This window comes from Salmo salar, chromosome ssa02, assembly GCF_905237065.1.
Source record: "Salmo salar chromosome ssa02, Ssal_v3.1, whole genome shotgun sequence".
Taxonomy (NCBI): domain Eukaryota; kingdom Metazoa; phylum Chordata; class Actinopteri; order Salmoniformes; family Salmonidae; genus Salmo; species Salmo salar.
The window spans coordinates 202409-215463 of NC_059443.1; the positions used below are offsets into that span (position 1 = coordinate 202409).

The 13055-nt window shown below is 49.6% G+C and overlaps 1 protein-coding gene across 1 annotated transcript in view; it reads right to left on the reverse strand.

The window, feature by feature from the left end:
* Nucleotides 1-13055, reverse strand: part of washc5 (WASH complex subunit 5) — a 56767-nt gene that overhangs the window by 36582 nt on the left and 7130 nt on the right. Inside the window, 5 exon segments of the mRNA XM_045696319.1 lie at nucleotides 8358-8368; nucleotides 8371-8467; nucleotides 8590-8665; nucleotides 10220-10386; nucleotides 11738-11850. Coding sequence (XP_045552275.1) covers nucleotides 8358-8368; nucleotides 8371-8467; nucleotides 8590-8665; nucleotides 10220-10386; nucleotides 11738-11850 — 464 coding nt within the window.

A 13055-nucleotide genomic window follows, 5' to 3' on the forward strand; every position in this document is an offset into this window, starting at 1 on the left:
GATCTGTAACACCTAGTGGAGAGTAGAGGAAACATGCTCTCAGGGATGATCTGTAACACCTAGTGGAGAGTAGAGGAAACATGCTCTCAGGGATGATCTGTAACACCTAGTGGAGAGTAGAGGAAACATGCTCTCAGGGATGATCTGTAACACCTAGTGGAGAGTAGAGGAAACATGCTCTCAGGGATGATCTGTAACACCTAGTGGAGAGTAGAGGAAACATGCTCTCAGGGATGATCTGTAACACCTAGTGGAGAGTAGAGGAAACATGCTCTCAGGGATGATCTGTAACACCTAGTGGAGAGTAGAGGAAACATGCTCTCAGGGATGATCTGTAACACCTAGTGGAGAGTAGAGGAAACATGCTCTCAGGGATGATTCTGTAACACCTAGTGGAGAGTAGAGGAAACATGCTCTCAGGGATGATCTGTAACACCTAGTGGAGAGTAGAGGAAACATGCTCTCAGGGATGATCTGTAACACCTAGTGGAGAGTAGAGGAAACATGCTCTCAGGGATGATCTGTAACACCTAGTGGAGAGTAGAGGAAACATGCTCTCAGGGATGATCTGTAACACCTAGTGGAGAGTAGAGGAAACATGCTCTCAGGGATGATCTGTAACACCTAGTGGAGAGTAGAGGAAACATGCTCTCAGGGATGATCTGTAACACCTAGTGGAGAGTAGAGGAAACATGCTCTCAGGGATGATGACTGTAACACCTAGTGGAGAGTAGAGGAAACATGCTCTCAGGGATGATCTGTAACACCTAGTGGAGAGTAGAGGAAACATGCTCTCAGGGATGATCTGTAACACCTAGTGGAGAGTAGAGGAAACATGCTCTCAGGGATGATTCTGTAACACCTAGTGGAGAGTAGAGGAAACATGCTCTCAGGGATGATCTGTAACACCTAGTGGAGAGTAGAGGAAACATGCTCTCAGGGATGATCTGTAACACCTAGTGGAGAGTAGAGGAAACATGCTCTCAGGGATGATCTGTAACACCTAGTGGAGAGTAGAGGAAACATGCTCTCAGGGATGATCTGTAACACCTAGTGGAGAGTAGAGGAAACATGCTCTCAGGGATGATCTGTAACACCTAGTGGAGAGTAGAGGAAACATGCTCTCAGGGGATGATCTGTAACACCTAGTGGAGAGTAGAGAAACATGCTCTCAGGGATGATCTGTAACACCTAGTGGAGAGTAGAGGAAACATGCTCTCAGGGATGATCTGTAACACCTAGTGGAGAGTAGAGGAAACATGCTCTCAGGGATGATCTGTAACACCTAGTGGAGAGTAGAGGAAACATGCTCTCAGGGATGATCTGTAACACCTAGTGGAGAGTAGAGGAAACATGCTCTCAGGGATGATCTGTAACACCTAGTGGAGAGTAGAGGAAACATGCTCTCAGGGATGATCTGTAACACCTAGTGGAGAGTAGAGGAAACATGCTCTCAGGGATGATCTGTAACACCTAGTGGAGAGTAGAGGAAACATGCTCTCAGGGATGATGATCTGTAACACCTAGTGGAGAGTAGAGGAAACATGCTCTCAGGGATGATCTGTAACACCTAGTGGAGAGTAGAGGAAACATGCTCTCAGGGATGATCTGTAACACCTAGTGGAGAGTAGAGGAAACATGCTCTCAGGGATGATGATCTGTAACACCTAGTGGAGAGTAGAGGAAACATGCTCTCAGGGATGATCTGTAACACCTAGTGGAGAGTAGAGGAAACATGCTCTCAGGGACGATGATCTGTAACACCTAGTGGAGAGTAGAGGAAACATGCTCTCAGGGATGATCTGTAACACCTAGTGGAGAGTAGAGGAAACATGCTCTCAGGGGATGATCTGTAACACCTAGTGGAGAGTAGAGGAAACATGCTCTCAGGGATGATCTGTAACACCTAGTGGAGAGTAGAGGAAACATGCTCTCAGGGATGATGATCTGTAACACCTAGTGGAGAGTAGAGGAAACATGCTCTCAGGGATGATCTGTAACACCTAGTGGAGAGTAGAGGAAACATGCTCTCAGGGATGATCTGTAACACCTAGTGGAGAGTAGAGGAAACATGCTCTCAGGGATGATGATCTGTAACACCTAGTGGAGAGTAGAGGAAACATGCTCTCAGGGATGATCTGTAACACCTAGTGGAGAGTAGAGGAAACATGCTCTCAGGGATGATCTGTAACACCTAGTGGAGAGTAGAGGAAACATGCTCTCAGGGATGATCTGTAACACCTAGTGGAGAGTAGAGGAAACATGCTCTCAGGGATGATCTGTAACACCTAGTGGAGAGTAGAGGAAACATGCTCTCAGGGATGATCTGTAACACCTAGTGGAGAGTAGAGGAAACATGCTCTCAGGGATGATCTGTAACACCTAGTGGAGAGTAGAGGAAACATGCTCTCAGGGATGATCTGTAACACCTAGTGGAGAGTAGAGGAAACATGCTCTCAGGGATGATCTGTAACACCTAGTGGAGAGTAGAGGAAACATGCTCTCAGGGATGATCTGTAACACCTAGTGGAGAGTAGAGGAAACATGCTCTCAGGGATGATCTGTAACACCTAGTGGAGAGTAGAGGAAACATGCTCTCAGGGATGATGACTGTAACACCTAGTGGAGAGTAGAGGAAACATGCTCTCAGGGATGATCTGTAACACCTAGTGGAGAGTAGAGGAAACATGCTCTCAGGGATGATCTGTAACACCTAGTGGAGAGTAGAGGAAACATGCTCTCAGGGATGATCTGTAACACCTAGTGGAGAGTAGAGGAAACATGCTCTCAGGGATGATGATCTGTAACACCTAGTGGAGAGTAGAGGAAACATGCTCTCAGGGATGATCTGTAACACCTAGTGGAGAGTAGAGGAAACATGCTCTCAGGGATGATCTGTAACACCTAGTGGAGAGTAGAGGAAACATGCTCTCAGGGATGATCTGTAACACCTAGTGGAGAGTAGAGGAAACATGCTCTCAGGGATGATCTGTAACACCTAGTGGAGAGTAGAGGAAACATGCTCTCAGGGATGATCTGTAACACCTAGTGGAGAGTAGAGGAAACATGCTCTCAGGGATGATCTGTAACACCTAGTGGAGAGTAGAGGAAACATGCTCTCAGGGATGATCTGTAACACCTAGTGGAGAGTAGAGGAAACATGCTCTCAGGGATGATCTGTAACACCTAGTGGAGAGTAGAGGAAACATGCTCTCAGGGATGATCTGTAACACCTAGTGGAGAGTAGAGGAAACATGCTCTCAGGGATGATCTGTAACACCTAGTGGAGAGTAGAGGAAACATGCTCTCAGGGATGATCTGTAACACCTAGTGGAGAGTAGAGGAAACATGCTCTCAGGGATGATCTGTAACACCTAGTGGAGAGTAGAGGAAACATGCTCTCAGGGATGATCTGTAACACCTAGTGGAGAGTAGAGGAAACATGCTCTCAGGGATGATCTGTAACACCTAGTGGAGAGTAGAGGAAACATGCTCTCAGGGATGATCTGTAACACCTAGTGGAGAGTAGAGGAAACATGCTCTCAGGGATGATCTGTAACACCTAGTGGAGAGTAGAGGAAACATGCTCTCAGGGATGATCTGTAACACCTAGTGGAGAGTAGAGGAAACATGCTCTCAGGGACAGTGATCTGTAACACCTAGTGGAGAGTAGAGGAAACATGCTCTCAGGGATGATCTGTAACACCTAGTGGAGAGTAGAGGAAACATGCTCTCAGGGATGATCTGTAACACCTAGTGGAGAGTAGAGGAAACATGCTCTCAGGGATGATCTGTAACACCTAGTGGAGAGTAGAGGAAACATGCTCTCAGGGATGATCTGTAACACCTAGTGGAGAGTAGAGGAAACATGCTCTCAGGGATGATCTGTAACACCTAGTGGAGAGTAGAGGAAACATGCTCTCAGGGATGATCTGTAACACCTAGTGGAGAGTAGAGGAAACATGCTCTCAGGGATGATCTGTAACACCTAGTGGAGAGTAGAGAAACATGCTCTCAGGGATGATCTGTAACACCTAGTGGAGAGTAGAGGAAACATGCTCTCAGGGATGATCTGTAACACCTAGTGGAGAGTAGAGGAAACATGCTCTCAGGGACGATGATCTGTAACACCTAGTGGAGAGTAGAGGAAACATGCTCTCAGGGATGATCTGTAACACCTAGTGGAGAGTAGAGGAAACATGCTCTCAGGGATGATCTGTAACACCTAGTGGAGAGTAGAGGAAACATGCTCTCAGGGATGATCTGTAACACCTAGTGGAGAGTAGAGGAAACATGCTCTCAGGGATGATCTGTAACACCTAGTGGAGAGTAGAGGAAACATGCTCTCAGGGACGATGATCTGTAACACCTAGTGGAGAGTAGAGGGAAACATGCTCTCAGGGATGATCTGTAACACCTAGTGGAGAGTAGAGGAAACATGCTCTCAGGGACGATGATCTGTAACACCTAGTGGAGAGTAGAGGAAACATGCTCTCAGGGATGATCTGTAACACCTAGTGGAGAGTAGAGGAAACATGCTCTCAGGGACGATGATCTGTAACACCTAGTGGAGAGTAGAGGAAACATGCTCTCAGGGATGATCTGTAACACCTAGTGGAGAGTAGAGGAAACATGCTCTCAGGGACGATGATCTGTAACACCTAGTGGAGAGTAGAGGAAACATGCTCTCAGGTATGATCTGTAACACCTAGTGGAGAGTAGAGGAAACATGCTCTCAGGTATGATCTGTAACACCTAGTGGAGAGGAGAGGAAACATGCTCTCAGGGATGATCTGTAACACCTAGTGGAGAGTAGAGGAAACATGCTCTCAGGTATGATCTGTAACACCTAGTGGAGAGTAGAGGAAACATGCTCTCAGGGATGATGATCTGTAACACCTAGTGGAGAGTAGAGGAAACATGCTCTCAGGGATGATCTGTAACACCTAGTGGAGAGTAGAGGAAACATGCTCTCAGGGATGATCTGTAACACCTAGTGGAGAGTAGAGGAAACATGCTCTCAGGGATGATCTGTAACACCTAGTGGAGAGTAGAGGAAACATGCTCTCAGGTATGATCTGTAACACCTAGTGGAGAGTAGAGGAAACATGCTCTCAGGGATGATCTGTAACACCTAGTGGAGAGTAGAGGAAACATGCTCTCAGGGATGATGATCTGTTGGGGTAGGGAGTAGAGACTAGGGGCTGGGGGTAGAGAGTAGAGACTAGGGGCTGGGGGTAGAGAGTAGAGACTAGGGGCTGGGGGTAGAGACTAGGGGCTGGGGGTAGAGACTAGGGGGCTGGGGGTAGGGAGTAGAGACTAGGGGCTGGGGGTAGAGAGTAGAGACTAGGGGCTGGGGGTAGGGAGTGAGACTAGGGGCTGGGGATAGGGAGTAGAGACTAGGGGCTGGGGGTAGAGAGTAGAGACTAGGAGCTGGGGGTAGAGACTAGGGGCTGGGGGTAGAGACTAGGGGCTGGGGGTAGGGAGTAGGGAGTAGAGACTAGGGGCTGGGGGTAGAGACTAGGGGCTGGGGGTAGAGACTAGGGGCTGGGGGTAGAGAGTAGAGGCTAGGGGCTGGGGGGGTAGAGACTAGGGGCTGGGGGTAGAGAGTAGAGACTAGGGGCTGGGGGTAGAGACTAGGGGCTGGGGGTAGAGACTAGGGGCTGGGGGTAGAGACTAGGGGCTGGGGGTAGAGAGTAGAGAATAGGGGCTGGGGTAGAGAGTAGAGACTAGGGGCTGGGGGTAGAGAGTAGAGGCTAGGGGCAGAGAGTAGAGACTAGGGGGCTGGGGGTAGAGAGTAGAGACTAGGGGCTGGGGGTAGAGACTAGGGGCTGGGAGTAGAGACTAGGGGCTGGGGTAGGGAGTAGAGACTAGGGGCTGGGGTAGAGACTAGGGGCTGGGGGTAGGGAGTAGAGACTAGGGGCTGGGGGGAGAGACTAGGGGCTGGGGTAGAGACTAGGGGCTGGGGGTAGAGACTAGGGGCTGGGGGTAGAGACTAGGGGCTGGGGGTAGAGGGTAGAGTCTAGGGGCTGGGGGTAGGGAGTAGAGACTAGGGTCTGGAGGTAGAGAGTAGAGGCTAGGGGCTGGGGGGTAGAGACTAGGGGCTGGGGGTAGAGAGTAGAGACTAGGGGCTGGGGGTAGGGAGTAGAGACTAGGGGCTGGGGATAGGGAGTAGAGACTAGGGGCTGGGGGTAGAGAGTAGAGACTAGGAGCTGGGGGTAGAGACTAGGGGCTGGGGGTAGAGACTAGGGGCTGGGGGTAGGGAGTAGGAGTAGAGACTAGGGGCTGGGGGTAGAGACTAGGGGCTGGGGGTAGAGACTAGGGGCTGGGGGTAGAGAGTAGAGGCTAGGGGCTGGGGGTAGAGACTAGGGGCTGGGGGTAGAGAGTAGAGACTAGGGGCTGGGGGTAGAGACTAGGGGCTGGGGGTAGAGACTAGGGGCTGGGGGTAGAGACTAGGGGCTGGGGGTAGAGAGTAGAGAATAGGGGCTGGGGTAGAGAGTAGAGACTAGGGGCTGGGGTAGAGAGTAGAGGCTAGGGGCAGAGAGTAGAGACTAGGGGCTGGGGGTAGAGAGTAGAGACTAGGGGCTGGGGGGTAGAGACTAGGGGCTGGGAGTAGAGACTAGGGGCTGGGGGTAGGGAGTAGAGACTAGGGGCTGGGGTAGAGAGTAGAGACTAGGGGCTGGGGGTACAGACTAGGGGCTGGGGGTAGAGACTAGGGGCTGGGGGTAGGGAGTAGAGCCTAGGGGCTGGGGGAGAGACTAGGGGCTGGGGGTAGAGACTAGGGGCTGGGGGGTAGAGACTAGGGGCTGGGGGTAGAGACTAGGGGCTGGGGGTAGAGACTAGGGGCTGGGGGTAGAGGGTAGAGTCTAGGGGCTGGGGGTAGGGAGTAGAGACTAGGGTCTGGAGGTAGAGAGTAGAGGCTAGGGGCTGGGGGTAGAGACTAGGGGCTGGGGGTAGAGAGTAGAGACTAGGGGCTGGGGGTAGGGAGTAGAGACTAGGGGCTGGGGATAGGGAGTAGAGACTAGGGGCTGGGGGTAGAGAGTAGAGACTAGGAGCTGGGGGTAGAGACTAGGGGCTGGGGGTAGAGACTAGGGGCTGGGGGTAGGGAGTAGAGACTAGGGGCTGGGGGTAGAGACTAGGGGCTGGGGGTAGAGACTAGGGGCTGGGGGTAGAGAGTAGAGGCTAGGGGCTGGGGGTAGGGAGTAGAGACTAGGGGCTGGAGGTAGAGAGTAGAGGCTAGGGACTGGGGGTAGAGACTAGGGGCAGACTAGGGGCTGGGGGTAGAGACTAGGGGCTGGGGGTAGAGACTAGGGGCTGGGGGTAGAGACTAGGGGCTGGGGGTAGAGACTAGGGGCTGGGGGTAGAGAGTAGAGACTAGGGGCTGGGGTAGAGAGTAGAGACTAGGGGCTGGGGGTAGAGAGTAGAGACTAGGGGCTGGGGGTAGAGAGTAGAGACTAGGGGCTGGGGGTATAGACTAGGGGCTGGGAGTAGAGACTAGGGGCTGGGGTAGAGAGTAGAGACTAGGGGCTGGGGGTAGAGAGTAGAGACTAGGGGCTGGGGGTAGAGACTAGGGGCTGGGGGTAGAGAGGGCTAGGGGCTGGGGGTAGAGAGTAGAGGCTAGGGGCTGGGGGTAGAGACTAGGGGCTGGGGTAGAGACTAGGGGCTGGGGGTAGAGAGTAGAGGCTAGGGGCTGGGGTAGAGAGTAGAGACTAGGGGCTGGGGGTAGAGACTAGGGGCTGGGGGTAGAGACTAGGGGCTGGGGGAGTAGAGACTAGGGGCTGGGGGTAGAGAGTAGAGAATAGGGGCTGGGGGTAGAGAGTAGAGACTAGGGGCTGGGGGCAGAGAGTAGAGACTAGGGGCTGGGGGTAGAGAGTAGAGACTAGGGGCTGGGGGTAGAGAGTAGAGACTAGGGGTAGAGTGTAGAGCGTAGGGGCTGGGGGTAGAGAGTAGAGACTAGGGGTAGAGAGTAGAGGCTAGGGGCTGAGGGTAGAGAGTAGAGGCTAGGGGCTGGGGGTGAGAGTAGAGGCTGAGGGTAGAGAGTAGAGACTAGGGGCTGGGGGTAGAGAGTAGAGACTAGGGGCTGGGGGTAGAGAGTAGAGACTAGGGGCTGGGGTAGGGAGTAGAGACTAGGGGGCTGGGGGTAGGGAGTAGAGACTAGGGGCTGGGGGTAGAGAGTAGAGACTAGGGGCTGGGGGTAGAGAGTAGAGACTAGGGGCTGGGGGTAGAGAGTAGAGACTAGGGTCTGGGGTAGAGAGTAGAGACTAGGGGCTGGGGGTAGAGAGTAGAGACTAGGCGTAGGGAGTGGGGACCGGGGGTTGATTTGAGATTCAGCATTCCTCGTCCCCCGGGACCCGTACCTTCCTGACGAGGTCACCAGTTCCCCGGAGTAGAACTGAGAAACACTAAGCAGATCTGGACTGTTAGCCTGGTTGATTCGCAGCAGAGGCAGATCCAACGCAGACGCCAACTGGAAACATACATCAATAAAAAACACGCGTTACAGACTGCATGTTTTCAAAACAGTAAAAGACCTTTTGAACCTGTGTCCTCTACTAAATGAAGTGTTTTTCTGAGAGGTGAACGGTTGACCTTTAGGAAGGTTGCTCGTAGTTTGGTCACCATGGATGGATTCACTCTGATACTCTCCTGCATGATGGACGTGAAGCTGGGAAACAACCAGAGAAAAACATTCAAAATGGCAAATTTAGATTTTTTTTTATTTGACCAGGTTAGTCTCACTGGGTTGACCAGGTTAGTCTCACTGGGTTGACCAGGTTAGTCTCACTGGGTTGACCAGGTTAGTCTCACTGGGTTGACCAGGTTAGTCTCACTGGGTTGACCAGGTTAGTCTCACTGAGATCTTATTTGACCAGGTTAGTCTCACTGGGTTGACCAGGTTAGTCTCACTGAGATCTTATTTGACCAGGTTAGTCTCACTGGGTTGACCAGGTTAGTCTCACTGGGTTGACCAGGTTAGTCTCACTGGGTTGACCAGGTTAGTCTCACTGGGTTGACCAGGTTAGTCTCACTGGGTTGACCAGGTTAGTCTCACTGGGTTGACCAGGTTAGTCTCACTGAGATCTTATTTGACCAGGTTAGTCTCACTGGGTTGACCAGGTTAGTCTCACTGGGTTGACCAGGTTAGTCTCACTGGGTTGACCAGGTTAGTCTCACTGGGTTGACCAGGTTAGTCTCACTGGGTTGACCAGGTTAGTCTCACTGGGATCTTATTTGCAAGAGAGACCTGACTATGTCATCATGAAACTGGTAATATGTAGTTGGTCAGTGTGTACCTGTCTATGATCTGCCATGCATAGGACAGGTCTACTACTATCTGCATGGTGATCAGGACCATTCATAACGCATTCATAACCCACCCAGTCATAAGATATTTATAACCCTTACCTGTCTAATGATCTGCCATGCATAGGACAGGTCTACTACTATCTGCATGGTGATCAGGACCATTCATAACCCATTATTAACCCATAAATAACCCATTCATAAGACATTTATAACCCCTACCTGTCTATGATCTGCCAAGCGTAGGAGAGGTCTCCTACTATCTGCATGGTGATCAGGACCATTCATAACCCATTATTAACCCATAAATAACCCATTCATAAGACATTTATAACCCCTACCTGTCTATGATCTGCCAAGCGTAGGACAGGTCTACTACTATCTGCATGGTGATCAGGACCATTCATAACCCATTATTAACCCATAAAAAACCCATTCATAAGACATTTATAACCCCTACCCGTCTATGATCTGCCAAGCGTAGGAGAGGTCTCCTACTATCTGCATGGTGATCAGGACCATTCATAACCCATTATTAACCCACAAATAACCCATTCATAAGACATTTATAACCCCTACCTGTCTATGATCTGCCAAGCGTAGGAGAGGTCTCCTACTATCTGCATGGTGATCAGGACCATTCATAACCCATACATAACCCACCCATTCATAAGACATTTATAACCCCTACCTGTCTATGATCTGCCAAGCGTAGGACAGGTCTCCTACTATCTGCATGGTGATCAGGACCATTCATAACCCATACATAACCCACCCATTCATAAGACATTTATAACCCCTACCTGTCTATGATCTGCCAAGCGTAGGACAGGTCTCCTACTATCTGCATGGTGATCAGGACCATTCATAACCCATACATAACCCAACCCATTCATAAGACATTTATAACCCCTACCTGTCTATGATCTGCCAAGCGTAGGACAGGTCTCCTACTATCTGCATGGTGATCAGGACCTCCTCCTTGATGTTGATCGTCCTGATCATCTGGTGAAGGAACTTCCTGGTGTCAGCCAGGAACTGACACACCTGCAGGTTGGACTCCAACTGGTGGAACTCTTGAACCTGAGCACAGGTAAGGAGAGGACAGGAAGTCAGGGTTTATAGGTAAGGAGAGGACAGGAAGTCAGGGTTTATAGGTAAGGAGAGGACAGGAAGTCAGGGTTTATAGGTAAGGAGAGGACAGGAAGTCAGGGTTTATAGGTAAGGAGAGGACAGGAAGTCAGGGTTTATAGGTAAGGAGAGGACAGGAAGTCAGGGTTTATAGGTAAGGAGAGGACAGGAAGTCAGGGTTTATAGGTAAGGAGAGGACAGGAAGTCAGGGTTTATAGGTAAGGAGAGGACAGCAAGTCAGGGTTTATAGGTAAGGAGAGGACAGGAAGTCAGGGTTTATTGGTAAGGAGAGGACAGGAAGTCAGGGTTTATAGGTAAGGAGAGGACAGGAAGTCAGGGTTTATAGGTAAGGAGAGGACAGGAAGTCAGGGTTTATAGGTAAGGAGAGGACAGCAAGTCAGGGTTTATAGGTAAGGAGAGGACAGGAAGTCAGGGTTTATAGGTAAGGAGAGGACAGGAAGTCAGGGGGTTTATTGGTAAGGAGAGGACAGGAAGTCGTGGTTTTATTGGTAAGGAGAGGAAGTCAGGGTTTATTAGTAAGGAGGGGACAGGAAGTCGGGGTTTACAGGTAAGGTGAGGAAGTCAGGCTATATAGGTAAGGAGAGGACAGGAAGACAGGGTTATATAGTCTCCTGTTTCCACACTTCCAAGTCTCTTATCCAATTGGCTGTTAGAATGAACATGAGAAAAGTTGAGCTTTTCACTGAAAAGTTACAACATATTTTTGGACAAAGCAACACCATTGTATATTAAATCGAAGGAATACAAATGTAACCACCGTGTAATATAATGATCATGTAACGGTCACTAAGTGTGTTACCATGTACTCACCGTGTAATATAATGATCATGTAACGGTCACTAAGTGTGTAACCGTGTAATATAATGATCATGTAACGGTCACTAAGTGTGTTACCATGTAATATAATGATCATGTAACGGTCACTAAGTGTGTTACCATGTAATATAATGATCATGTAACGGTCACTAAGTGTGTTACCATGTAATATAATGATCATGTAATGGTCACTAAGTGTGTTACCATGTAATATAATGATCATGTAACGGTCACTAAGTGTGTTACCATGTAATATAATGATCATGTAACGGTCACTAAGTGTGTTACCATGTAATATAATGATCATGTAACGGTCACTAAGTGTGTTACCATGTAATATAATGATCATGTAACGGTCACTAAGTGTGTTACCGTGTAATAAAATGATCATGTAACGGTCACTAAGTGAATGTACTCTTGTTCACTTTCTAGTCGTTGTCGTTTGTGGTGAATTTCCAAGCCTCACCTCTACGAGGGCCTGTATCAGCTGAACGGTCTTCCTGCCTGCAGCGGTGGAGTCCTCGTAGTTCAGAGACTCTATCTGCTTAGAGATCTCCCTGAACCATGCCTGCAGGTTCTCTGTCCAACAACAACAACAACCATGTCAACAACACATCAACATCTAACACGTTTAGAATGGGAGGAAGTATGGCACAGTGAGATCAGCTTATTGCCACAGGAATAAGTATGGTACAGTGAGCCCCCAACAGAAATAGGTATGGTACAGTGAGCCCGCAACAGGAATAGGTATGGTACAGTGAGATCAGCTTATTGCCACAGGAATAGGTATGGTGCAGTGAGCCCGCAACAGGAATAAGTATGGTACAGTGAGCCTGCAACAGGAATAAGTATGGTACAGTGAGATCAGCTTTCACTATTGAGACAGGAATAGGTATGGTACAGTGAGCCTGCAACAGGAATAAGTATGGTACAGTGAGCCCGCAACAGGAATAAGTATGGTACAGTGAGCCTGCAACAGGAATAAGTATGGTACAGTGAGCCCGCAACAGGAATAAGTATGGTACAGTGAGCCCGCAACAGGAATAAGTATGGTACAGTGAGCCCGCAACAGGAATAGGTATGGTACAGTGAGCCTGCAACAGGAATAAGTATGGTACAGTGAGCCTGCAACAGGAATAGGTATGGTACAGTGAGCCTGCAACAGGAGTAGGTATGGTAGAGTGAGCCCCCAACAGGAATAAGTATGGTACAGTGAGCCCGCAACAGGAATAAGTATGGTACAGTGAGCCCGCAACAGGAATAAGTATGGTACAGTGAGCCCCCAACAGGAATAGGTATGGTACAGTGAGCCTGCAACAGGAATAGGTACGGTACAGTGAGCCTGCAACAGGAATAAGTATGGTACAGTGAGCCCGCAACAGGAATAAGTATGGTACAGTGAGCCGGCAACAGGAATAAGTATGGTACAGTGAGCCGGCAACAGGAATAAGTATGGTACAGTGAGCCTGCAACAGGAATAAGTATGGTACAGTGAGCCCGCAACAGGAATAAGTATGGTACAGTGAGCCGGCAACAGGAATAAGTATGGTACAGTGAGCCCGCAACAGGAATAGGTATGGTACAATGAGCCCCCAACAGGAATAGGTATGGTACAGTGAGACTGCAACAGGAGTAGGTATGGTACAGTGAGCCCGCAACAGGAATAAGTATGGTACAGTGAGCCTGCAACAGGAATAGGTATGGTACAGTGAGCCTGCAACAGGAATAAGTATGGTACAGTGAGCCTGCAACAGGAATAAGTATGGCACAGTGAGCCCGCAACA